A 27,129-nucleotide genomic window follows, 5' to 3' on the forward strand; every position below is an offset into this window, starting at 1 on the left:
ACTTTAAAGTGTCCCGATGTGGAGGGGCATACAAGGCTATTATATATTGGAGGTTGATTCACAAGACCCTAGTTTACACCATAGTGGGCGTCTGAGTGACCAGTGACACGACTTAGCCCCACCAATTCATTAAATGTATCTATTATTTTTTTAGGTTCATGACGCTATATTTGGTGCTTAAGTTTTCCATTGTCAACCTTGTTTTTTTTTTTACGGTTGAGATAAGTAATCTATCCCCCTTATTTACATGTGCTATCATGTTGTTATCGATAGATAATTCCAACATATCATGATCCTTATCCTCTCATGGAGGTCTTTTTCGTAATCTAATTTTAATTTAGGATAGTATTCCTCCACTGCCAAGTGAACATTCAACCATCGTCCTATGATGTACAAACCCTTATTACGTTTTAGTATGTTCCCCAAAAGGCCAAAATACCTTCCCAATATCCCTTGTGCGCATCTGAACCTGTCTGGGTGAATGGATTCTTATTCATTGTGTCTGAAAGAAAACTTGATCCTCCAACTTATGTAACTGGAAAGAATATTGTGTCTTTTGACTAGTTCGCCAAACTTGTATTCTTACCCAACTTGAGTTTTGGTCATCCCCTGAGGTAGGTTTAATCAATAAAATAATTTTTAAATACTAAAAATATGGAGAAATATTAATGGCAATGATTGCATCACTCGCAGTTGACTTACCTAGGAACTTCACAATAGAATTACAACACAATATTGAAGAGTTAAGTTTACTATTTGCTTTCCACCAATCAATGTCCATGGTTGATGTAATTACCATTCCAAAGAATAATATCAACAAAGTAGATTGAACTTTTTTGTGGGTTGGAATATTATTATTTATTTTTGGTACGATTGTGGGTTGGAATATTGGATCATTATTAGCAGCTTAAAATTAATTAATAAACATTGATCATTCCCATTACAAGAATAATTTATTATGGTATGTAAGAAGTTCGAAATGAAAATTCTTTGGACATATTTTGGTAAATTTATCGGGTTTTTGGACCCGAGCTTTGTAAACATTTGCATTACATTAAGTAGGGAAAAAGCTTTTAGCAATATACCTTATGTTAACACCCTATGCGTCTATCTCTCTTCCTTTCTCTTGCTATAAGATACCAATGATACGTCTATCTCTACCCCAAACAAAAAAAAAAATTGGTACATCTATCAAATATAAAGGGTATTAGCATGCGGTATACCGTTAGTATACCCATCCTTCTCCCTATTAAGTACACACATGAACGCATATATAAGTGGACAAATCTGAATGGCACAATGATCAGTGACCGTTATTATCCATTACTTTTGCTACCTAGCATGTTGCAAACGTGGATTGACATGTTGCAAAAATGAATTTACATGAATAGGTTCACATAATGGATCGAATCATCTGATTTCAATTCTCATTTCGGCAAATTTTTTTGGTTTTTTTTCTAGGGTTAAAGCGATCCTGGCTGGATCAGAATCGGTATTAAAAGAGGCATGGGTCAATCTCATTGTCGAAGAGGCATGGGTCAATCTCATTGTCGATTTCACTGAGGTTGGGGGGATTGAAAAGGAGAAGGCATAAGGTACCCGTCAGGAGACTCGAACTCGAGACCTCTTGATGAGCATGGGTATCAAACGCACCATGGCTCACAAACTGAGCTAAGCAGTTGTTGGTGACCGTATCGGTTTTTTTTTTTTTTGGTAAAGACGTGCGATCTTATCGTCGTTGCTACACGACCTGTCCAGCAAACCCCTACCTGAACGGCTGAACCTAAAGGGCTGAGGTAAAATTGGAGGGTCGATCTCTCCTCCTCTTCTCTTAGTTCAACCAATCTGCAAATCTTCTTCTGTCAGATTCGCCATGGCATCCTCGGCATCAAAATCGCTGTTTCAGTCGCTGAAAAAATTCTTCAAGAAACCATGGGAGATCACGGGCCCTTGTGCCAGCCCCGAGTACAAGCTCGCAGTTCCTGATGCCCTCGAGTACCGCATCTACTGCCCCGCCTCTGAACCACTGAAGGCTATCGTCCCCACTGCCAACCCTGAAACCGTCTACGATATCAAGTACTACTCTCGCGACCAACGCCGCAATCGCCCACCCATTCGACGAACCATTCTGAAGAAGGCCGATGTCGAGAAGATGATGAAGGAGACGACTTTCGATGTAAATGACTACCCTCCCGTTTATCTCACTGCCAAGATCGAAGAAGATGAAAACGCCAGGGGCGGAGGATATCAGAAATAGGTCCGTGCTCCATTTGTACTTGATATGTAACTGTACTGTCGTTTTGAATTATTTGGGATTAGTTTGATCTTAATTATTAGGGTTTGATGCTTGTGTTCTAGGTGCTACGAAGTGATGTAATTGATTGTTTAATGTCGATAAAGTCGAGGTTTTCTTTTATTGTTTAGATTTTTGTTCACATGGGACAGGGATCTATTGTGAATTTGAGGGGTTTTTTAATTTTTTTTTTCATTTTTCATTCTTCAGCTTCTCTAGTATCTGTTGGAATTGGGTTTTCAAAATCTCTATTTTTGTTGTGTTTGATGGGCCAGGGGTGTTTGGCGCTATTGTTTTGTAATGGATATGTTTTGAAGTTTGTTAATATGAAGTCATAGATTGTTTTGGAATTTGAAAGGGCGTATGTTCTTAGGAAAGAAGAGAGGGGGTGGGGGAGGCAACCTCTTCCTTCGAACGTGGGATACGTAATGATATATCTTTGCTACAATCGGCATCCTTGTTGTACCGTGTATTTTGTTCTTGCTATTGAGATGGTCTAAAGTGTCTAAAATTTTATAGATGATCTCGGCGTGTCTGCAAGGACCTTGAAGTGACCCGTTGCTGTACTATAACACTATTCTAGATGGCCCTTAACTTCAATTTAGACGTTCGACTTGCATGTGTTAAGCGTGTTAAGCATATCGCTCCAAGCTGTGATCCTTCAAGGAGTAGACCTACTCCTCTCGGCAGCATAGTTGTCACGTTGTCACGGCGATTCAAGTCGGTGGAGGGGTGTCATGTCGATATATCGACATGTTGCCCGCCATGGCGATCATATCGACCATGTTTTATTTTTTATTTTCCTTATTTTTAATGTCATTTAGTATGCTATAATATATACCCTATAACATAAAAAATTAACATGAAAGTGTACTACTAATCTACTATGGTTTAATTAATGAAACTGTAATATCCATTAATGTATATGAAATCATGGATTATCAAATAATTGATAGCAATCGTCTTGCTGATAATAAAGTTGAAAAATCATGAGAGTTGAGATATGATTCATATGAAAGTGACTACAAAAGTAACAAAACAAAAAAACAATTACAAGAACGTAATTTATATTGAGTGAATAAAGCTAATAAACAACCCATCTAAATAACAAAAAATAAAATTGCTGATGTGAATATGTGATTGTCTATTAGTCAATAGTGTATTAGTGTTTTCTGTTTGATGTTTTTTATTTTTTTTTATGTTAAGGAAAAAGCATTAAAATAAAAATGGTTAAAAAAAATTATTGTTAAAAAATTAAGTTTTATAATTTGAAACAACCATGCCGCCCGATATGGCCATATGTCGTGGTATGGCGTCCATGGCGGCACCATGGCGACGACATGGAGGCCATATCGGTTGATATTCTTACATCATCCATATCGGTGGTCGATATGTTTACTTCTCCAGCGATATGACGGCGTCGATATGGCGACGCCATGACAACTATGCTCGGCAGGCCTGCCACTTGAATATTTCATTGTTTTGGTTTGAGGAACTTCTATGGCCATTCTCAGTTTCACGTTCCTCCGTAGGAGGGCTGAGATTGCCTACTGAAGTTCCACTTTATTTGTCTTCATTTTTCATTTCTCTGGTTTCTTCTGGTAGGTATTTTTGGATGATTACAATTCATATCCATCTCGATGGTCATCATTCAACTGATGATATTCATGCTTGAAACCTCAAGCTAAGCCTCAAAGCAACTAGCCAAGTCTCAATTTTGTCATGTTTCCTCTTCGTTGAGTCGGTTTTTTATGTATTTTTGTCTCCCTCTTTGTCCTTTGTGTCCTAATTCCTCCACTAGATCATTGGGTCTGGTTCTGTTAAGTTATTCTTGCCATAAAGAGTTCTGACTTCTCCCTGATAGATTGGCACATTTTCCCTCAATCCCTTCAATTGTTACTTGGTTTTCTTCTTTTCCCCCAGTAAATTTCTAGCAGTTATTGTCATTACTATTTGAGAATGTATAAAATGTTGGCAGAAGTATAAGAGTTTGTTACTTGATTTGTTGTTTACTATAATCATTGATCACTTTGCCTACGCCTCATTACAATATTCAGTTTGTGAAGAAAACTAGGTTGGGTTAGGATTACTTGGTGGATTTGATAGTACCTGACTGGATCGGCATGGTTGATGTCAACTACCAAAACATATGCAGGAGTGCAGCCTTAGGAATTTCTTGTGACTGTTATCAGAGACCTGTCTGGATCAACCAAAGGAACTTGCGGCTGACTCATTTTGGTAGAATAGGAAATTATGCTGATGAAATGCACACCCTTGACCCCTTCACTATGCTAGGATTCACATTCTTTGCAGCGGATACTGAAGAAAATTATAATATATGATCTAATATCAGTCTGCTTAAAATTTTAGTGACTTTCTAAATCTTTTTTGGAATGTACATACTTTCAAATTAAAGATTTATAAGCATAGGTTCTGGAGGTTCGAATACTAATAAATGGTTTTAGAAAACATAATGCAATTTGCAATTCACTTCATGTATGTATAACTATGGAGGCCTGCCAGTACCTTCCATGAAGTTTGTACCTACTCATACCCATATCTCTTGTAAAATGCCCTGAAGCTTGCTGAGCGTGGAACTTTGTGAGTCTGTCTCCACACCTCTCATTTGATCATTATTTATATTGTCTTCCTCAAAAAGGATTCTCGTTTTTTTTTGACAAAGCAAAGTTTTTGTTAACACTAAAAGGAGTGCCCACCAGAAAGGCGAATACAGAGTGAACCTCTAGAACCCAACAACTTTGTTGCTGCTTCAATGTGTCTACAAGAATTTAGCTCCCTTAAATCTGGTGTTCTAGTAATGGCCAAACCTTTAAATGCTAACTAGACAATCTACATACACTTCAAAAAGGCTACACAAAATTTAACTATAAAAAAGGTGGTTTGGGGGGGGGGGGGGGGAGGGACCCAAAACCCACAGAGGCAAGCCAAACAAACACAGAGTTATTGAAAAGCATTAAGTTGCCAAGATGTCCGCTTCAACTCTTCTCCGGTTGACTTGTAGAACTAATTAGCTAGCTTTTACACTGTTGTCCAAAATTCTAAGAACTTATCACTTTTCCATGGTGTTGTCTCAAGAGCTCTCCTTCCCTGCACTTCTCTCCTCCTATTCTGATCACTGAGTTTTACACTTTTACTCAAATTTTTAGCTGAACTGTCTTGCCCCTTCCAATTTTTGTGATCCCTTCTGGTAGTTAATTTTTCTTTATATCTGTTCTCCCAAGTCTTTCTCTGATCCACTGATATGTTTCATTGTTTAATGGGTTCCTTCAAAGTGCATGCTTTCTCTTGAGATGAGCTTTTGCTCTCTCACAAAGAACTAAAATTGCACCATCTGTTGATTGATCTATCACTGTCCTTGTTTGATGGTTCGCAAATCTTGAAATGCTTGGTTGTCAAAATTGTATATATATTTAAGAGATCTCTGCTGGAATTTTGTTAATCTATTAAAGAAGGGAGCGATGCCTGCATCTTGGATCTTGTTTTTGTGGCTGATAAAAGTTATAGATTTGTTCCACAAGCTGAAACCAGAACAGGAAATTTGCCATCCCCACCATCAAAGTTCAAACAAAGATGAAACATCGGTCATGGACAGAAGAGAGAAAGAACTCACGCGTCTTTGTTCCGATTAGGGCTTCGTCTCACTATTTCTTCATTCGTTCATGGACGCCGCCGGGGCCACCTCGTCGGCGGACGATGTAGATAGGCAAGATGATTTCAGACCACTCCGTTCCCTGGAAAGACACCTCTCAAATCCGTCTCTGAATGGGAAATCATGGTCTAGCTTGGTTACTTCCATTCGTTCATTCATTCCCCCCGTCCATGACTGATGGTGAAAAATTGGCTGGCTGTGACTAGGGAGAGTTGGAAGACTTTTCAGGTGGGAATCTACTTTTGGAGGCTTTGTCCTAGGTCCAAAACCTCTTTATCATGTTGTTCGGCGTTTTGTCAAACAGAATTGGTGGTCAAAATTCGGCAAAGTAGAGGTTACAGGGCTGGAGAGCGGTATGTATGTTCACTTGTGAATTCTAACCCAACTACAACATATATCGGAAGCGGGGTTATGGAATCTTGGAGCTCATTTCTTGACCCTCCAACCATGGTCTTCTGATGTATATCTTCATAAAACTGATGTCTCTGAGCTTCCCCTCTGGATTCATCTGCTTAGCCAATCTCAACCTTTGGGGGGACGATCTCTTAGCCACATTGCTAGTGTTGTTGGTCATCCCTTGTTAACCATACTGCAAATGGAGAACGTCTGTTCTTTTCCTGTCTTTGTGTTCTCATTCCTACCTCGAGTAGCCTCCCTGAATCGATCCTAGTGTCCATGTCCAACAGAAAACAGATCGTTCAACCAGTGGAGTATGATTGGTGCTACCAGTGTTGTGCACGTTGTCAGATTTTGGCCACTCTAATTCCTTATGCCTCTTGGCTCCATGAGCACATTCTTCCCCTCTTGGCCAACCCGCATTAACGGTACCCGCTGCTATTGTGGTGGATAATTTGACGCTTGCTAGAATCAAGAGAGCTAAGGGCTCCGATAAACCCCTCCTCTGACCGTGACAATAATTCACCCCCACCAACCATGCACCCTCCCAATCATAACCCCACCCCTTAGATGTCCCCTCGGACTAGGGGGCAAATAGTGCAGTCCTAAGAGCCTGCTCTGACGGTGTTCGACACCATAATTGTCAAGGCGACGCCTAGGCGGCGACTAGGCGTCCAGGCGCCTTGGTCGCGCAGGTGGGTGCCTTGGACGCCTTAAATTTTGACCCTCTCCAGCACCTTGGGTCGCCAGATGCTGTGACAACTATGTTCGACACAAGTCCTTTGTGAATACTGGCATGAGTCCTCTACACCCCTTGCAATTTGATCCTGACCATGGAAGAAGAACTTGTGCAGTTTCAACCGAGTTGTCTCGGTTTCGCAGCCTACCAAGACGAGATGTGGGTCGACTTTATTTTCTACCTGGTTTTGCATGCTTTTGATCATATTTCGGTAATTTCGCAAGTTTCGACCTGAACACCTATATAAATTTACTTATCCCCATCGAAACCTGGTTCAAAACCAGGTCTTGCACTTATTTATGTCAAATATCATTTAAGTAAATGAAAATATTTACTTAAGATATTATACATAAATAAGCAAATACCCCCTATTTGAATTTGATAAATTCAAAAAAATCAAATTCTAAAAGGATAAAAAGTCAACCCCTCAGTTCAAGAACAAAAACTGGATTTTCGGCTGTAGATGCAATTTTCAACTTTTAAATGCTGGATTTTTTTCTCAAATCTAAAAATTCTATAAATCTTAATATGATAAAACATTGCTAAAAACCAAAAGAGCGGTAAAATATTCATTTGTTTTGATGTCTAAATATTTATTTCCATTCAAAGCAACGCCAAATTAAGTTTGACTGGAACATAACTCTTTCAATATAAATCAGATTTAAACAAAATTTTTTGAATTTTTTTTAACCCGAATATTAACTGGGACCTGGGCTGGCCCCTGCGATTTTATTAGATATAATTGATATTTTTTTTGAAAGCTTTGTTGGAAAGCTTTCCAACAAATCCAAGATTGCTTAAATCTGATTTATATTGAAGGAGTTATGTTCTGGTCAAATCTTATTTGATACCGTGTCTAAGAACAATATACGCCATCAAATTTGGGTCAAAACCTCAAGTATTATCTTGAGTGTTCTCTATGTGAAACTAATGCATGAATTGGGTTCAAAATATAAAAAGTATGCAGCACAACAAGTATCAGGGTAACAAACAACTTCTGGGCCTCGAAACCATGGTTTCAAGTTGGCTTGGAGAGAGTACCAGGTTTCAACAGAGAATGGTCGAAACCTGGGAAATCTCAGTTTCTGGCTGGTCGAAACCAGTGTCGGCACCGAGTTCTTGATCCTTGCTCCTAACCAGAATTCAGAGGTTTTGTATATAACAAATGGGATAGAACTTGCATATCAGCCGCACTCTTCATCACATTTACAACTCTGTCCAAATCAAGGCCTAACAGCTTCCAGCCTTACACATGAGATGGGAGATGTTGACAACATTACTCATGATGTCAGGAGCGATACACATGATCATCGAATGGAAGAGGAGGTGTAGCTTGTGGTAACTCCAACTTCCTTTTCCTTTGAACCTGTTTTATGATTTTGGAGTATGGAATATTAGGGGCCTTAACTCTTTTGATAAACAAGCAGCTGTTTGCTGTCTTATGCACAAGTTTGAGCTTAGTATGATGGTTTGGTGGGAACACGAGTTCATCAAACTAATTCAGAAAAATTGGAGATTCTCTCAATCGTATGTGGCATATCGAGCCGAATTATGATCTCTCCTTCGGGTAAGATTTGGATGCTCTTGGACCCTCAGATGCTCCAATTTTTTGTGCTTTCGAAGAACTCTCAATTTATTCACTCTCGAATTCTTGTTACTCAGTGGCAAGGTGAATTTTTTGCTACTTCTGTGTATGGAGCAAATGATATCTCAAGGAGGCATCTCTAGGATGATCTCCAGCGTATTGGAAAACACAATCGATGGGCCATGGACTGTGGGTAGGGATTTCAATTCCATTTTGTCTCTGACAGAGTAGAGAGGTGGTAGGGCTGCCCAACTTTCAGATTTTTTGCCTTCTCAAAATTGTGTTGATCATAGTTGTCACGAAGCCTAGGCGAACCAAGGCAGTCCAGGGGGGCAAACATTGAGATGACACCAGCAAGGCGCCATTCCATACATAGCCGCCTGGATGCCTAGGCGACACGATGACAACTATGGTGTTGATTTTTGTGGCCTTGCTGATCTCAGGTACAAGGGTGAATTTCTTTTTTCTAGAGGGGGTAATTACAAGAGTGAATTTCTCACTTGGTCCAATTGGGCTTCTTCGGATGTTTCTAGGTATAGTCAAAGGTTGACCAGAGCTTTGGTTAATGACCAATGGTTGTTAGAATTCCCATCTTCAGAAGCCAAGTTCACTCTCCTAGGAATTTCTGACCACTCGGCTTGCATTGATAGAATGCAACCTTCGGTGGCACGTGGCCCTAAACCTTTTCGGTTTTTCAATTATTGGGCTGATGAACCACCTTTCTGTTGGTGGTTACGGAGGCTTGGTAGTCCCCAGTCCCTCCCAACTCTTCCTGTGGTTATCACTAAGCTTAAGGCAGTTAAGCATAGGCTGAAGGCATGGAGCCGTGCTTATTTTGGTCGCACCTCTGACAAACTCAAGGAGAAGAGGGATGAAATATCTCTGGTGCAAGCTGATCTCAGTAACCATCTGGATAACCAAGACATGCAAATAAGAGAGCGGGGGCTTCTACATCAGTACCGTCTTCTCAGCACTAGGAAGGAAACTTCAGCAAAAGCTCGTATTCGGTGGTTAAAAGAGGGCATTGGTAATACTAGACTTTTCACCATTTGGTCAACTCTTGGAGAAGCAGAAATTACATATCTTTTATTATCAACCAGCAAGCTGAGATCCTTGACAACGAGTCCAGCATCAAAGAAGAGGCTATTTCTTACTTCTCTGGCATATTTGGCCCATCCCCCCAACACATCTGCCTCCCATAATTTCCCTATTCATAGAGAAGTTTCTCCAGATTAGACAGGGCCACACTTTCCAATTCGGTTACTGAGGAGAAGGTGAGGGATGTTTTTAGTATGGATTAGAACAATGCCCGTGATGGAGATGGAATCAATACTTACTTCTTCCCACGGGCTTGGCAAGTGATTGGCCCCAAAGTTACTGCTACAATCCTGGATTTTTTCCCTACAGGTTGCCTTTTGGGGGAGGTGAATGCCATTCTATTTGCATTAATCCCTAAGTCATTGACTCTTAGGTCCTTTGCCGACTACCACCCTATTTCTGTATGTAAATTACTGTCGGTTCGTTACTAAAATTATGGCCAACAGGCTCAGGTTGATTCTCCCATCTTTGATTAGCCCAAATCAGTCGGCATTATTATCGGGTAGGAATATTTATGATAATATCCTATTATGCTTTGAACTAGTGCACTGCTACCATATTCCTCATGGCAGACCGAGATTTGCTGCCAAATTTGATATTAGAAAAGCTTATGATACTGTCAGCTGCAGTGTCTTGTTTACCACGATGCACTATCTTGAGTTTCCTCCAAGATTTATTCAGCTGGAGTGTCTTTTTTAACACGATGCCTGTGTTACTAATAGCCGATTCTCAGTAATGATTAACAGTGAACGGTGTGGTTTTATACCACTTTTATCAAGTGAAGTAGGGGGGATTTAGCAGGGATGCCCTTTGTCACTTCATCCATTTTGTCACTCCCCTCTCATCACGCACTTGTGCTTCGCCAATGACATATCTATCTTTTGCTCAAGCTAATGCTGCATCGATTCTCTCTGTCAAGACTTGCTTAGAGGATTTTGCCTCGCTCTCTGATCTCACTATGAATGCTAACAAATCTCAGCTCTTCTTTTCAGTTTCAACCAACAATATTAAGGATGATATTAGTTGTGTTTTGGGCATATCTCGTGGAAGTTTACCTATAAAGTACCTGGGGCTCCCTCTTATGGTTTCCTCAATTAAAAAAGGGGACTGCCAGCTGCTAATTGCAACAATATCAGCTCATGTGGATTCTTGGCAGAATAGGGCCTTATCTTACGCGGGTCGGCTGATGCTCATCAAGTCTGTCTTAACGGGTATTCTCTTATTTTGTGCTGGAGTGATTCCCTTACCAGTCTCGATTTGTAGAGCTATTGAAAAGTTGTTTGCTCGCTTTCTATGGTGCGGTATTGAGACATCGAGGATCTATAAAGTGAGCTGGGTGAGGGTCTGCTTGCCCAGGGCTGGGCCTTCGGCAGGTTAGGGATTGGAATACTACTGGTCTTATCTGACAGGTCTGGCATTTAGCTTCTGGAACGACAAATTTATGGACCTCCAGGGTTAGTGAGAGTTATCTCAGACACAACTTCATTTGGTCAATTATGATCCCATCCCTCTAGTCATGACAGCTTTCTCGCCCAGTTATGGCCCCAAATCTCTCAATTGACTATCCTTGGGCTCACATGATCTTATTGTTTGGAAACCATAGGTCAATGGTAAGTTCTCTTGGTCCTTCAATTGGGAGCCAGTTAGAAGTCATGGGGAGAAGGTCAATTGGCATTCTTTGGTTTGGTTTCCATTTCATGTCCATAGGCACAACTTTTTTACATGGTTAGCTATTCCAATTCTTTCTCTACTAAGGATCGACTGGCGACGTGGGGAGCCAACATTGACCCTTTGTGCCACATGTGTGGTGGGGCAATGGAGAGCCACTCCCTCTTTTCTTCGTGTCCTTTCTCCGCTCAAACTTTGAACACTGTGCTCAGGGGTTCCCATATTTTCCGCTGCAATCAACCATTAAGTTGGAGAGCTAAAGTGGATTGGACTTTAACCTATTCGGCTGGTGATTCCCTATGTGTCCAACTTTTCAAGTTATCTCTCTGCCACTGTTTCCACTTCTGGAGCGAAAGGAATTATTGGGCATTCTCTTCATCTAAGAAATGAGATATCCCATCGTCAAGTGGCTTCTCTCATCTGATCTAATGTCCGAGGTCAGGTGCAAGGTATGCAATTTAAAGTCCCCAATTCTGCTAGAAATCAAAGTATTTGCTCCTCTTGGAATATCTCTGTTTCCTTCCACCATCCATCTGTGAGTTGGGTCTCTTGGCACTCACCCAAGGGTGATTGGATCATTGTGATGGATCCTTCATAGATGTTAGAAGAGGGTATGGCTGCATTGCTCTGAGCCTCGGAATAGCTAGGGTAATGTGATTTTTGCTGTTGCAGCTGCTGTCTCCCCATTCTTAATTATCATGCACGTGATCCAAGCCATGCTCACTGCTGTGGAGGATGCTCATACTTGGGGGTTCAAACATATGGTAATTTAATCTGACTCCGCCAATGGCATATCCTTTGTGAAGGGAAACTGATTGTCACATCGATTTCGTGAAGATTACCACATTAAGATCATTGCTGCTTCAACAGGTTACAAATTTGTGGGTTTTTATTTGTCATTCCAACCAAGGAAATTGTTCCCTCATTTGAGTTCCCGTTGTTCTCTTGGTTCCCTCATATGATTTCTTATTTATTGGAGGGTTTTCTATTTGATCCTGCCTGGGATTAAACCTATCCAGTTTCTAGTCTTACATTATCAATCCTCAACAGAATATTCATAGAATGTAATGGAATGAATTGTTAGAGTGTAGTGCCATTTATGGTTGATTTAGCACTGAGTTTTCCAGTTTTAGCATGCTTTCAGCATTATATTGACTCACCATTGTTTCTATGCTAGTTTTATTTTGCCTCTGCAAAGGTGCTAAAATACTTGGTCATATCCAAAAAAGAATAATGATTTTTTTTAATGGGGGATTGTTGGTTGAAGGGCAAAGGAACCCTTACTCAAACATGCTCATACAACTTGTGTTCTAAGGAATTTGATACAGTGCCTTTCTTACTAGGCATTTAATATAGATGAATAACTTGGCCCATGCTCCATAGACCTGTCGTCCAATTATTATATCATGTTTCAGTAGTTTGTTACTCAGTTGCAGTGTCTGCTCAGTAATGTAATTATTTTCATTCATAATTTACTGTGTGCTACAGCCTTTTCCATTCGTAGGCTTTGTTTGTTAGACAAATTTTTTGCAGGATATTGCCTTAGAAGTAAAAGGGAATTATATGATCTAATTTGGTCTTAAAAGACAATTTTTCTTGATGTTGTTTTGTAAAAGAAAGGGGTGTATCTTTTGGTCAATTATACAGTTGTTGCTGATGACTCCAACCTCGTCATATGTTTTTTCACTCAACTATGTTTAAAGATACTTCCTTGTCATGTGCAATCAAACAAGGATAGATAGGGGAAAAAAAGGAACCTCAAGTTGTTAGCTTTCTGTCACATATGCCTTGTATACTTTAACCAAAAACTTTTCCTTACCACTAATAAATGATTCCTTGTTTTGCATGTTTTTCAGGGTTGGGAGTGGTGGCAAAATATGTATACCATTGACCCATTTAATAATCTCTCTCTTGTTCCAATCAGTGTTTGGAATGATATTTCATGATAACAGCACTGGCCCAATTGAATTTCATATTCAGTTGGTATGTAGTGGAAAAGGGTTTGATTTCTACTTTTGATGTGTTTTTACAATTTAATTTGTATTTGTTGCATCACTAGATCAACTGACTTGTGGAAAATAAAGATATTAATATATCTCCATGATTTTCCTTTAAATTTAGAAGATGAAGTGCATGTGTTAATGCTACAAACTTTGTTCAGATCTGTCTTCACACATCAAGTAGTTAGCTGAGGTGCTGCGCTTGGTTTCTTTTGTAGGAATTGTGGAAAGGATAAAGTTGTTTTGAGAAGTCCTGAAACATTCCTTTGGTTGCCTTCATAGGGGGAAAAAAGGCATTCCATGGTCAATTTTGGGCGGTTCCCCATAAAATGTGTCCCTTGGAAAGTTGGGATGCAACTAGGAAAGGAAATTCATGTTCAGGGCAACCAAACAACATTGTGAGGGAAACTAGTCTCACTTTCCCTTTCTTCTGTTCCTCACTTCCCTGACCTTTCCCTTCCTTCATGGGTGCAAAGGGAGGTTGTGGGGGAAGGAAAATGAAATGTTATGGTTGTAAACAAAAGTTAAAACACCAGGAACTCTGGTTGAATGTTTCTGCATATGTTCTGCATATTTGTTCCTTGTGTTTTTGCTGGGCCAAGATGTTTCTAGATTTGTAATTTTGGAAGTACTGTTCTTTACTACATTTTTACATGTGCAAGATTTAGACTTGCTTGCTAGGTGAAATTTGAGGCCGATGGAGGTGCCACCCTTGGCTTGGTGTTATGGTCTCCAATTGGTGATGGTGGGTACCCGGGGATTCGATGCCATCAAATAAATGGTGTTTGATATGATTGATTTTAGCTTATACATTTGACAAATTTCTAGTCTGCATGGTTTTGATTTATCCAACTTTTAGAATTTGTTGCATCAGTCCTTTGGTAATATGCAACGTATGTGAGAGGATATACATTAAATGCTAAGCTATATGGTTGAAATAGGTCACAAAAATTGACATATAAGCTATTTAAAGGTGTTTTATCTATCCAATGGCTGACCCATTAAGATCAGGGTGAGGCACTTGCTCTTCGGTTAGGGGGAAGTCAGCTTTGCTAGTAGGCTTGAAGCATATCCTTAGTTCTCTGTTCTCATTCATCGGATAGATATTCTTCAGTTCCCTAGGGAGGTCTACTCCATCATCATGCACATCTGGCTCCTTTGATCCAATTTTGAGTTTTGTGCTTTTGTTCATGTTGGTAGATCTGTAAGTGTTATTTCTCACTCTATTTCACGGTGAGCATTGGGTGTTAGTCATCAGGGTCATTGGGAGTCTTTTTTTTGCACCTGAGATCTCATAATTGCTAGCCACTATAATACACCACCTCCCAAAGATATCTCATGCGTCCATGGTTTAGGAAGGAATCAATTATGGATTTGGTCGAATAAGCCGATTGGACAAGACTAATCCCAATTTTGACTGATCTTAACTGGGTTTTTTTTTTTTAATTTTTTTTTATTACAGTTAGATGTGTCGGAATCAGGTGATCTTTAAGCAGATGAAGCTTTATCCCATTAGATTAATTCAAATTATCTCTACCTGGGTTTTTTTTCCTCCAAAGATTTATTCTTTGGGTTTAGATCAGGTAATTTGTAGTTCTTGACCAATGGATGTTTGGGACATATGTAGATGAGTACTGCAAAATTTCATAAAGCGTTCCACATCTTCTTGTTACTGATGGCAGTTATGATAGGTCCAATGGTGATGCTGGATGGGTATCGTCAATACTTTTAAATAACTCTTGTCTTACTACAAAATATCTTAATAATGGTTTTGTAGGGACTTCGCAAGAGTCGGAGGTCCAAGGGGTTTATGAGGGGTTGTAAAGAGCAAAAGAACAGGGATGGTCATTTCGCTCTAGAGCCATTTCCGGACAGAGTCTTTTTTCTCATAAAAAAAGGGGAGAAAGAACGTTACTTGGGCGAGTGCGATGCATTGATTCTGCATCTAGACACAGAGGCAGACGAAATGACCGCCACACCACCATTAAAAGACACAGTTTATTGAGGGTGCAATGATCATTTTGCCTACTCTTGTGTCTGCACTTTGGACGCATGGGCATCATACCGCACACGCCTTGCGTGATTACTGATTACTGAACCAACGTAGGGGTACACAAATTTACTCTCACTCTCGTGATCTAGACAATTTCCCCTTATATAAACCTCATACCCATATCTTACCCCTTTAGCCTAAACCATATGGATTAAAGTGAAATATCGTAGGTAAAAAGATTTCACTTGCAGCCCTGCCCCAACAAAGGCCAACTGGATTGGAATGAAGGTTATGTTTGGAAGGCTGGAAAAGAAAAGAAAACATTTATAAGCATTCTTGGAAATTGAAAATTTTCTAATGTTTGGATTGCGGAAAGATGCGTCATTCAATTGTTAAAATTCACCTTGTAAATGGTGAGGTCTTCTATCGCCACCATATAAAAACTCTCAAGCTATTTTTGGAATTCAATAAAAGAAAAGAAAAGAAAAAATATAATAAAATAAAAAACATGATAACACAATTATTGATGTGTCTCTCTCTTTAAGTATAATTTTTTTTTATGAGCCTTCTAACATAGCTTCAATGTCTAGGTTTTTTTTTTTTTTTGAAATATTATTTTGGGGAAGTTTTCATACACGATAGTGTAAGCATGCACGATCGTGTCTCCTCTCACAAAAAATTGGAAAAGTCATAAACCCCACCCATTAATTAATGCCTTGAAACTCCCACCATCTCACATACACGACACAATGTGTATAAAAACTTTCCCTTATTTTATTTTTTCTTTTCTTTCCTTTCCTATTGCAATCATACGTTATGAAAAATTGTTTTCTTCTGATTTCTTTTAATTTCTAGCCAACCAAACACAACCGATAGGTCAGATAAGTCCAGTTTACAATTTACCTGGGAGCGGTAAACTGGTAGCCGAAAGGTCGGATAAGTCCAGTTTACAATTTACCTGGGAGTGGTGAACTGGTGATCTGGTACGTTTTCTTCGACAGAAAGTTAAAGGCTCTGCTAAATTCATCACCGCTATTAAAAAGCTCTTCGTTCTGCCCTTTTGTCTGTTACGCCTTCGAGTTCGACTTCTCTCTCTCTCTCTCTCTCTCTCTCTCTCGCTCTCTCGCTAATGGCCTCAGCTATGGTTGAAGACAGTAGCTTCGAAGATGATCAGCTTGCTTCAATGTCTACTGACGACATTGTTAGGGCTTCTAGACTTCTTGATAACGAAATTCGGATCCTTAAGGCAATGATTCCAGATAGATCGATAGTTTTCTTGATTTCTTGATTTTCTTGTTTACACGGATTACAAGCGAAAATATTGATAGGGTTTTGTCCCTCTCCTCCTCCTCCTCCTCCCTTATTGCAGGAAGAGTTGCAGAGAACAAATCTTGAACTGGATTCCTTCAAGGACAAGATAAAGGAGAATCAGGAGAAGATCAAGCTCAATAAACAGCTGCCTTACTTGGTCGGCAACATCGTTGAGGTGATTTATTTGCTTGTAATTTTAGGTCATGAGAAACAAATTTAGCTTTTGTCTAATTTTCGGGTACGTGCATTTTAGCCGATAACTCTGTCTTTATTGCGACAATCTGAATCGGCTTATTGTTAATAGTCGCTTATTTTCTCTTTGTGTTAAAGGTATGTTTTTGTTTAAGCAGGGTTTTTGGTTTTAATTGGATATGTAAGGGTAGGTTTTGGCCGGAAGTTCTCCACTAGAATATCTCTTCATTCTTAGGATTGAACATCAGAAACAGTCAGGTATTCCTCTTGTTTGTAGTTGGAATTATTTTATGCTGTCATGGGAATGCAATTCGTCTTATCAGAGTAGTACTATTAAGGGATCAAGTACCCAAGGGCTTCAATGAGATTTAAATTACTTGTAAGACACGTGAGTGTGGCGTGTCATGAAGCTTGGTTCTGATTTTTGGCATCACGGGCGTCAATTTTGTAACTGAATCTTTTGTGGTTAACAGTGTTGCTAGTTAATTCATGTTTGATAAAAATATTAACTTCTTTAGGAGAAATTTTTGATAACACATTATATCTGGCCTCACAATTTTTTTCTTCCCGAAATGCTTCCATGTTGAATCCAAGATGCAGATCAAATACTTCATTTTCCATACTATTAATATCATTCTGTATTTATGTATAAAAAGTAATAATATATTTATTGACATGGATATAACAATATTTTATGTATGATTCTTTAACTGTACTTCTACTTCTTCAGAGGGAATTGAACCCAACCATCTCCCTTATTGTATTCTTCCTGTCATCTGATTTACCAACTGTTAAAAGGACTGGTTTCTTGATTGTTCATTGCGCATAAACTGCCTATACTGTTATTTTTTTCCTAAACTTCTTTTTTCTGGTTCTAGACTTCTAGTGACAAATCTTAGTCAGTAGATTATTGAGATTGCTTTTAGCTTTTTTGTTCATGCTTAAATTCTTTTATCTCATCCTTAACTTCGATTTACTTACTTCATTTGTAGCAACATATGCTTTTGCTGAGATATTTCTGTTGACAACATTCTAATGGCAACTTCTTGATGCTTTTAGATTTTGGAAATGAACCCCGAAGATGAGGCGGAAGAAGATGGTGCCAATGTTGATCTTGACTCTCAAAGGAAGGGGAAGTGTGTTGTATTAAAGACATCTACACGGCAGGTCTGTGAACAAATATGGTTCATTCATATATTGCTTATATTTATTCTAGTTAGGTCTAATTGTTTTCAATTGATAAGGGAGCATGTTTTTGTAAATGTCAAATGATCTCTTTTAGTGGACTTCTGAAAGGTTGGTAAATTTTTATTGGATGCATAGTTGTCAAGGTGCAGCCTATGCCCAGGCGACAAGGCAACGCTGGAATGCCCAAGGCGACCAGGTGCCTATACCTACATGACGAAGTAAATATACCTTTAATATGGAAAACACGTCTGGGATATGAAAAAGTTACCAGGAATACAGAAAATATGCATGTAATATGGCACTTCCCTTGGGTCCCTTGACGACCATGATTGGATGTCCAAATTATCTAGTGGGAATGAATTACTGATTGTGACTTTTGGGGGATATTTATTATTTCTCATTTGAATACTTTTTTGAGCGTGCTTCATTCATGACAGACTTATTCTGTACTATTATTCTATTGGTCTTCATGAAGTTTTCATACCTTTTACTTGTGGGTTCACTTCTTATACTGTCAATCTTGATTGTAGACGATCTTTCTGCCTGTTGTTGGGCTTGTGGACCCTGATAAGTTGAAACCGGGTGATTTGGTTGGAGTGAATAAGGACAGCTACTTGATCTTGGATACACTTCCATCTGAGTATGATTCACGGGTAAAGGCTATGGAAGTTGATGAAAAACCAACTGAAGATTATAATGACATTGGGGGGCTGGAGAAGCAGGTATTTGTTGGTTTTAGACATGCTTTCAGGGGATCATTATCACTACTCACTAAGCATTTGATGCTTTTCACTATATCTTATTATATTGTTTTGCAACAGATTCAAGAACTTGTTGAGGCTATCGTGTTGCCTATGACTCACAAAGAGCGGTTTCAAAAGTTAGGAATTCGTCCACCCAAAGGAGTGCTTTTGTATGGACCTCCAGGAACTGGTAAAACATTAATGGCTCGTGCTTGTGCAGCACAGACAAATGCCACCTTCCTGAAGCTAGCTGGACCACAACTTGTACAGGTTAATATTCACCTCCAGAAAAAATTCATACAACAGTATCGGTTAAACACTCTGCTTTATGGTCTTTTCCTCGACAGCTGGTGCTACAAATATGTGCTTATTATCAATTGCTTTTTCCAAATTTCTTGCTTTTGATATGCTTCAGTGAATATTGCATCTTATTATGTAGCGAAAGCACTAACATGGCACTGATATTTCATTTATTTTTATATACTTGGGTGGAGCATTGTGCACTGTTCTTTAACTGCCATGCATATCTATTTCTCTATGATTCTCATTATAAACTGTTTATATGAAATACCGTTGGCTGATCAGGATTTGTTACAAAGTTATGAGCCTGATAATACAGCCTTGTTTTAAAACGTTAAAACATTACTGGCAGCATTGATGGCTGATGCAGCCAGCTCTCCTAATTTCTAATGAAAGCATTTAGGATTGAAGTTACCTGCTGGACAAGTGCAGATATAAGTACAAATCAGAGCTAACTAAGGACTTGACTAAGGGACTCTAGGACACAATACTGATCAAACTAGACAACTTTAAAATAAACTTCTAGACATTTTACCCCCATAGCTAACTAATTAAAAACTAAATTCGGTACCTCCACCTAGACCCATGTATAAATCCCAAAGAATTAAAAGCCCATCCAGACATCAAAATAGAACCAATTTTTTTTTAACCGGGACTGCATTAAGCATATTTATCAATTTTATAAAGAGGTAAGGATATTGTGGAAGGATCAATAAAATAGTTGAAGTTTTATTCTCGAATAAAAATATGTACAACTGAACTCAACTAACTTATTAAACCTTGTCAGAACTGCTTGGGTTAGAATGCGGGGTTCTAGTTCTTTATTTCTATCCTTACCAGGGTCCTGTCTTCCCATCCTCACTGGTGCAGTAATGTCTTAGCTTCACAATTGAAAAATTGTCATTTTTCTGTCTTTTTGTTACTTTTTGGTTCTACTCTTTGATTTGTAAGAATGTACTCATTTCGGTTCTCTACAATGTCATATTAGCTTCATCTCATTTTATGAATCTATTGTTTTTTATTTCCACTGGTATTCCGATTTTTTAAGCATGGCTATTTCTGTCGTAGTTTTATATGATTCACCCATCATGTTGTTGGTAGGCATCATTATAAGGCCATTGTAGAAGACTAGAAGCAAATTTCTGTTATCCATGTTCCTTTGTTTCTTTAGTTGACATCCCCATTCAAGTATCTCCTTCCTTATAGGTGATAATACTTGGGCAATTTGATAATACCTAGGTAATTTGCTTTGGTGCATATCTAGGCCAATATACTTAGATGTTTCCTTATTTACTCATTCTTGTAATAAAATTGGATTCCATGTATTTTGCATCTTATATGAAACCCTATTGATCAAAAGAATCCCTACTTGAGCCTGACTCTTTTTTCTAATAAAAAAAGTCTTAACGTCCTCGTTGAGTGTTGCTCTGCGAGATGTCCAGTAGTCTTTGACTTGGTATTCGAATCGTAATCCTGTCTCAGCCCATTCCCAGCTTGCCTCACTCTCAGGTTGGCCCTTCTAAATCGTGGGCTGTTAGTTAAGGTTTTAATTAGATTTTTACTTGATCTTTTAATTAGTCTTTTATTGAGTTGTAATCCTAATTAGGATTCCTAGTGCAAGTTTGAATCCTAGTTAGAAGTCCTAGTTCTGTTTTGAGTCATAGTTGGAGTCTGTTTTCTATTCAGCCATAAGGCTATGAATATGTAAGAGCTCCAGTTGAGCTCCCACGATTTTATGAAATAAAGATATTGCTGTTCTGCTTCTGCAACATTACTGTCCTGAGATAGGCTGTAAGGGTGAGATAGCCTTCCCAACCCCATTCCATCGATCTCCATTCTAGCTCCAGTTCTGCCCTAGCCGATCTCTTGAAGATACATACCCAGCTGCTGGAATTTCTCTGCCAGGATCAAGAACAATTCATGCAACAATTAAGTGCATCATCCCCAACCCGAACCCTTCTTCTTGTAATCCTCTAAACCAAACCCTAGCATCCCCTCCATCTCTGAACATCATCCCCATAACCTAATTTCTGCCCAGATCAAACCAACCATCAGAAACAGCGGACTAAATCTCCCTCTCACCTTTAGAGAAACTCGACCCAAGCCCCTGCCCCAAACTCACATCCTAAACCCTAGATTCCCTTTTTATTCTCTTTTCAAAAACCCAGAAAACCTAAACCTAATCTATTACTGTCCATTCATGTTTACATACCTAACTCCATTAAAACATCTTAGGACCTTCACTGGAAGACTCCCCTACATCGACTTACGCTAATCCTACCATCAACCCTAGGTCCCATCAAACCCTAACCCTAATTTTACACGTTCACCTATTTTAGCCTAACCAAACTACCAGTTCAGATCAGATCCTGCTTACTTGGTATCTAGTTGGTCTCCTACCAATCTAGAACTACATTACCATGTTGCGGTCAACTATGATATACTCCACTTCTTCTTTTGTAGGTTCATCTACAACATCTGATGGTGCTTCCTCTTTAGGTCGGTCTGGCCTAATCAAAGTCAATTGACTATGAAGAGGGATTAAGTAAGAAGGATAGCAGGAGGAGAACAGAAGGGGCGAGCGCAAACAACACTCAACCGTGAGAACACCTCAAACAAAGCTATTCATTCAAAATCTCTATATTGTAACTGATGGTTAACTAAGATTAAAATTGAATTGAATTCTACCTTCTATGTAATCTACTCAAAGTAAAACACAATAAAAATAAAAGAATAAAGATTACAAGATAACTCTAAATAAATAAATAAATCCTACCAACCCGTGTTAGACCAAAAATCCAGGCTTTGCCGGTTCCCAAACCCAAAGTGGGTCGTGTTAGTCCAACCACGCTAGCGCAACTGCATCACCCAGACTCGGATAATTCAGTAGCCAAAATATTGCAAAATGCATCCGCCATTGAAATGAGTACTTTTCAAAATGCATCCTCCATTGAATGAAAATTTTGTGGAGATACCGAGAGATATGGCCCTTCTACGAAGATGAAGATATGTCCAAGGTCAACATCTCTCAATCCCTTCCATCTGATCACTAAAGCAGCATTTCCGTCAACTAAGAAGTCATTTCAGCCCCTGTGGGTAACAATTTTTAACCACAGAACAAAGCTATCAGCTCTGCAGAAGTGGATTCACATACATCAGTAGGACATGAGAACAAACACTAGCATTTTAGTCTGTTCAGGATCCAAGATAGCTCTACCAACACCTGTTAGGCATGGATTTTACCTTGCAAGCACCCATCAAAGTTGAGCTTAATAATCCCACAAGGGAGTGTCCCTGGGATGCTGAACATCAGATTATTATGAGGATACCACTAAATGAGTCAACTCTACCGGCCCATCTTGCTGTCCTGACTTCGATGATGTCTACCAACTCAGTGGAAGTTCTAGTCCAGTCTCTAACTCATTATCTCTCTTTCCAAATAGTCTAAACAGTCACTTTGGAAACATATCCCGTGATATCATCTCCGACAGAGAGGGTGGAACATTCAGCGTGGAGGGCGGAGAGCCGTGCCATTTCTTCCAATGCAAGGCGGCTCACACCGCCACCAATTCCCCTCCAGGCCGGTGGAACCTCGGACACATATTTCTGGTAGGTCTAGGAGAAATCACGTGCCAGTTCCCACCAGGTCTACCTCAAGACATTCTCACGTAAGATCGGGCTGTTGGCCCCCTACTGTAGGGCACCATAGCTTGGGCATGTCCACAAGAGCTTTCCCCTTTTTCCATGGGAGATGTTTATTGATAAAACCCCATCAAGTCTTGGATATCATAAAATAATATCCAATTTAGTCCAAAGAGAGGATATTCGCACTGACAGTCCTCATATGGCTGCACTGGATGAATAGAAGTATAAGGGATTCCCTCTCAGTAATGCACATTATTCCGTGATGAGGGAAATAAAATTTTCCCCAGGTCTCCTTTACAATCTATCTCATGTACTTTCATGGCTTACCTCACAAGCTATTGCTTTTTTGGGAGAGGCTTGAATCTTCCAAACAAGTTTGAAAGGACATCGGAGGGGGAAAGGAAGGCAGGGGGAGTGGTTAGAAGATGAGGGTGGGGTCCTTGAGTGGAAGCCTAAACAAGGTTTTAGATGGAAAATTTCCACCATTGGTCAACTTCCAAATTCATCTATCCTGATTGTCAGGAGAGAGAGAGAGAGAGTCATTCTCCAAAGGGAAATCAAATTGGTTTTTCTTTTGGAAGGTAAGATGAGATTGGAGTTCTTCTGAACTTCAAGTTCTCTTTATCTACCTTTTTAATAGAGGTCTGGTCATTTTTATTCGACATACATACAGACATACAGACATACATATATTATATTGTAACCCGATAATGTCTGATCGTTATAAGGAATTGGCTGGGTTATATAGGATTGTCCAATCCTGAATAATGCAGAGTTTTTTATTTTTGCTTAGTGATATTTTGCTTTGATGCATCACCCTGGCTTGTTTTATTGCCATCTAGCTTGACATATACATTATGACCCTCCCTGGACGCCGCAGTGGCGGGAACCTCGTGCACTGAGTACATCCTTTTGTTTTAGCTTGACATGGTGGATTGTATTGGTATTGTCATATTTCCCTATAGCAATGCGTGGTCTGATGACAATCCTTAAATCCTTCTTGATTTGTTTGTCATTGGTTATATCACTTGTGAAATAAACATGCAAATTTGTGTGAGATTTGAACACGATTCCTTCATAGGGGGGCTGTATTCAGTTACTCAACATAGGCTATTTTGCCCTATTAATATAAAATCATTAGGACTCCTAATCTAATGGTAAGTACATCCACCAAGTAATGAACCATCTCACGTGTCTGCTTATGATTCACCTCATGGACGATATGGCAAAGGTCTTCTTTATTCATCTTGATTTATGGCCCTAAAATACATTATTGGAGTTGTTGTTCGTATGTTATATTATGAAAATACATTATCAGATATTGTGTGTGACTTTATGGGAAAACTATATTCACTGACAGAACTTGTACTTCTTTGTGATAATCAATGGATTCCCTGTTCACTTGACAATCAACTTGCAATTCATCAGATGTTCATTGGGGATGGAGCAAAACTTGTACGTGATGCTTTCCAGCTTGCCAAAGAAAAGTCTCCCTGCATCATCTTTATAGATGAAATCGATGCAATTGGCACAAAGCGGTTTGATAGGTATGCTGTGGTCATATTATGTATTTTTTAGATAGTAACTTTGTTCGGATAAATATAACTTAGTATGACAGTGAGAAAATGGAAATTATGCTTTTATTTTTGTAACACTTCATTGCTTGTATATGTTGCTGCAGTGAAGTTAGTGGGGATAGAGAAGTCCAACGAACAATGTTGGAATTGCTTAATCAGCTTGATGGTTTTAGCAGTGACGATCGGATAAAGGTCATTACTTTCTGCACTTTTGGTCATGTTTATTCTTTCATTTGTTTTCTACTTGATCACTTTATCCAGGCTATGCTGCTATGCACTATTTGAATTGTATTTAGGATTTCATAAATTGTTGCTGGTTCTGGTTTATGAAATTTCTCGCGGTAAGGGATTTTATATTTGTAGACTATGAGCATGGTTGTCAAGGCGCTAGACGCTTCAAGGCGTTCGAGGTCCTTCCTAAGCGCTTAGGCGGCCTAAATTGCGTTCCAATATTATTTTTTTAATATATCAGATATATGTGTGAAAAAAATCAAAACAAACATTTGGTTTATATGTTCTTGGAATTGGTCATTTTCACGTATACCTAGTCTCACATTTGGTTTATACTGTTCTTAGAAAATATGGTGTTATCAATAAGTAACTAAATCGCTCTCGATTTAGAGAAATGTTCTTGTTCTCTAAGAAATTTGTTTGATCAAATGATTTAATTTTTACATGAGATTTTTTGTCTTTGGTAGAGCACAAAACGAGTTTTCCAACAAATCCAAGATTGCGTAAATGTGATTTATATTGAAGGATTTATGTTCAGGTTTAACCTTATTTGGTGTGTACGAATGCTGTCAAAATCGCTATGAATGAAAAGTTTTTTTAGACATCAAAACAAATGAATATTTTACCGCACTTTTGGTTTTTAGCAATGATTTATCATACTAAGATTTATGGAATTTTTAGATTTGAGAAAAAACCAAATATTAGAAAGTTTAAAATTTCACCTACCGCCAAAAATCCAATTTTGTTCTAGAACTGTGGGGGGGGGAGGGGGGGTTGACTTTTTATCTTTTGGAATTTGATTTTTAACTATTTTTATTGGATTCAAATGGGGGGGGGGTTGTATTTGTTTATTTGTTATTTCACTTTAAGTTATTATTCATTAATAAGGTGCCAAAATCAGGTTCAATACCCCAATGAAACCAATGCAAGATGCCCTACAATAAGGCGGTAGCCGCCTAGGCACCTAGAAATCCGCCTGGACGCTTAGGCGACGCCTTGACAACTATGATTATGAGCTTCCTAATATCCGTTTCTTCTGGATTTATTTTTGCAACATAATCTACTGTTTGAAGATGGGCAGAAATGCTTGTGAGCCAGAAAGTGTTGGTCTCCCGTCTGCCTAACTCCATTTTCGTTTTGAATATTCATTGATTTAATATTTTAATGGAACTTGATTTAATATTTTAATGGAACTTTGGTGAAGTATAGGTAATAGCTGCAACAAATCGAGCTGATATCCTGGATCCTGCTCTCATGCGTTCTGGTCGTTTGGATCGTAAAATTGAATTCCCCCATCCTACTGAAGAAGCGAGAGCTCGTATCTTGCAGGTGAGCTCAAACAGAATGATTCTTAACTTCACCATTCCTAGTTTTCACCCACCTTACATATTTTGATCCTGTTGGAACTGTAGATCCATTCAAGAAAGATGACCGTCAACCCTGATGTAAATTTTGAAGAGTTGGCTCGCTCAACAGATGATTTCAACGGGGCACAGCTAAAAGCTGTTTGTGTAGAGGCAGGCATGCTAGCTCTTCGTCGCGATGCAACTGAGGTCTGTGTTTTCTTATCTAAATTTAGGCCATAAAATGAGAGTGAGCTGTCTTATTTTGTCAATTGAAGAGACGTATTTTATTTTGTTTGCAACCCCCTTTATCTTTGGTGTAGCTGCCTGTTAGTACCTTAATTATTGACCTGAACTTAAACTTGTCTGGATACTGCCCCATTGTTATATTGTGCGGCCTCCATGACTGAGACCCTGATGATCATCAGTGCAATGAATGGTACCCACCGGTGTTCTCTCTTCCATATAGAGAGCTGTGAATTATCAATGTTACGATAGTTGATGCTCAAGGTGCCTAGACGAAACCTAGGGGATATAAGAGTGAAAAAGATACAATAAAACAGAGGAAATTAATGGGTAAGAAGAAGACATGCATGGAATTTGAATAGAAATAGTAAATATAGATCTTGGCTTGGGCTCCTTGGCCCGCCTTGGGAAGGTGACTGGCCATCTCCTTAACTGGTGTGTGACCAGGAATGTAATTTGCCACATATTCCACTCTAGTTCATAATCGGGTGATTTTGTCTTCTCAACTGGTGTGTGACCAGGAATGTAATTTGCTGCATTGTCAGTTCCATTTGTTTGCATAGCATTCCTCTCTACCATTTCCCTTTTCTTTTCTTTTAGTAGTTCCAATGTGGCCATGTTCTCTGTCAAGTTTTTTCATCTGCCATCAAAGGGAGAAATTTTGTGAGTACTGAATGGGTCTATTTTCAGGTGATGCATGAAGACTTCAATGAAGGCATCATTCAGGTGCAGGCAAAGAAGAAAGCCAGCTTAAATTACTATGCATAGATATATGCAACTATCGTATGCCTCTTGTCTTGTCAATGGTTGCATAAAGGTTATTTTGTTTCAAATTTTAGTAAATGGTTGCAGAGGAAGGTTTAGGTTCAGTAAATATTTATGTTGACTTTGACGGTCTTTCCTTTATGACT

The 27,129-nt window shown here is 39.0% G+C and overlaps 3 protein-coding genes across 3 annotated transcripts; all 3 read left to right on the forward strand.

Annotated features, from left to right (window-relative positions):
* The first annotated feature begins 1,817 nt into the window (after positions 1 to 1,817).
* Positions 1,818 to 13,550, forward strand: LOC122656941. Its single transcript, XM_043851647.1, has 2 exons — positions 1,818 to 2,257; positions 13,306 to 13,550. The coding sequence occupies exon 1, from the start codon at positions 1,874 to 1,876 to the stop codon at positions 2,255 to 2,257; it is 384 nt and encodes a 127-aa protein (XP_043707582.1). The 5' UTR covers positions 1,818 to 1,873; the 3' UTR covers positions 13,306 to 13,550.
* LOC122654878 lies at positions 9,068 to 9,919 on the forward strand. The gene has a single exon (XM_043849145.1). The coding sequence runs from the start codon at positions 9,068 to 9,070 to the stop codon at positions 9,917 to 9,919; it is 852 nt and encodes a 283-aa protein (XP_043705080.1).
* A 2,978-nt stretch (positions 13,551 to 16,528) lies between the features above and the next one.
* Positions 16,529 to 27,051, forward strand: LOC122655808 (26S proteasome regulatory subunit 6A homolog). The gene is made up of 10 exons (XM_043850152.1): positions 16,529 to 16,688; positions 16,812 to 16,928; positions 18,005 to 18,112; positions 18,664 to 18,855; positions 18,955 to 19,146; positions 24,250 to 24,368; positions 24,503 to 24,590; positions 25,839 to 25,958; positions 26,042 to 26,182; positions 26,909 to 27,051. Exons 1-10 carry the CDS (start codon positions 16,572 to 16,574, stop codon positions 26,984 to 26,986), a joined length of 1,272 nt encoding a protein of 423 aa, XP_043706087.1. The 5' UTR covers positions 16,529 to 16,571; the 3' UTR covers positions 26,987 to 27,051.
* The last annotated feature ends 78 nt before the right edge of the window (positions 27,052 to 27,129 follow it).

The sequence above is a fragment of the Telopea speciosissima genome, chromosome 3, assembly GCF_018873765.1.
Source record: "Telopea speciosissima isolate NSW1024214 ecotype Mountain lineage chromosome 3, Tspe_v1, whole genome shotgun sequence".
Taxonomy (NCBI): domain Eukaryota; kingdom Viridiplantae; phylum Streptophyta; class Magnoliopsida; order Proteales; family Proteaceae; genus Telopea; species Telopea speciosissima.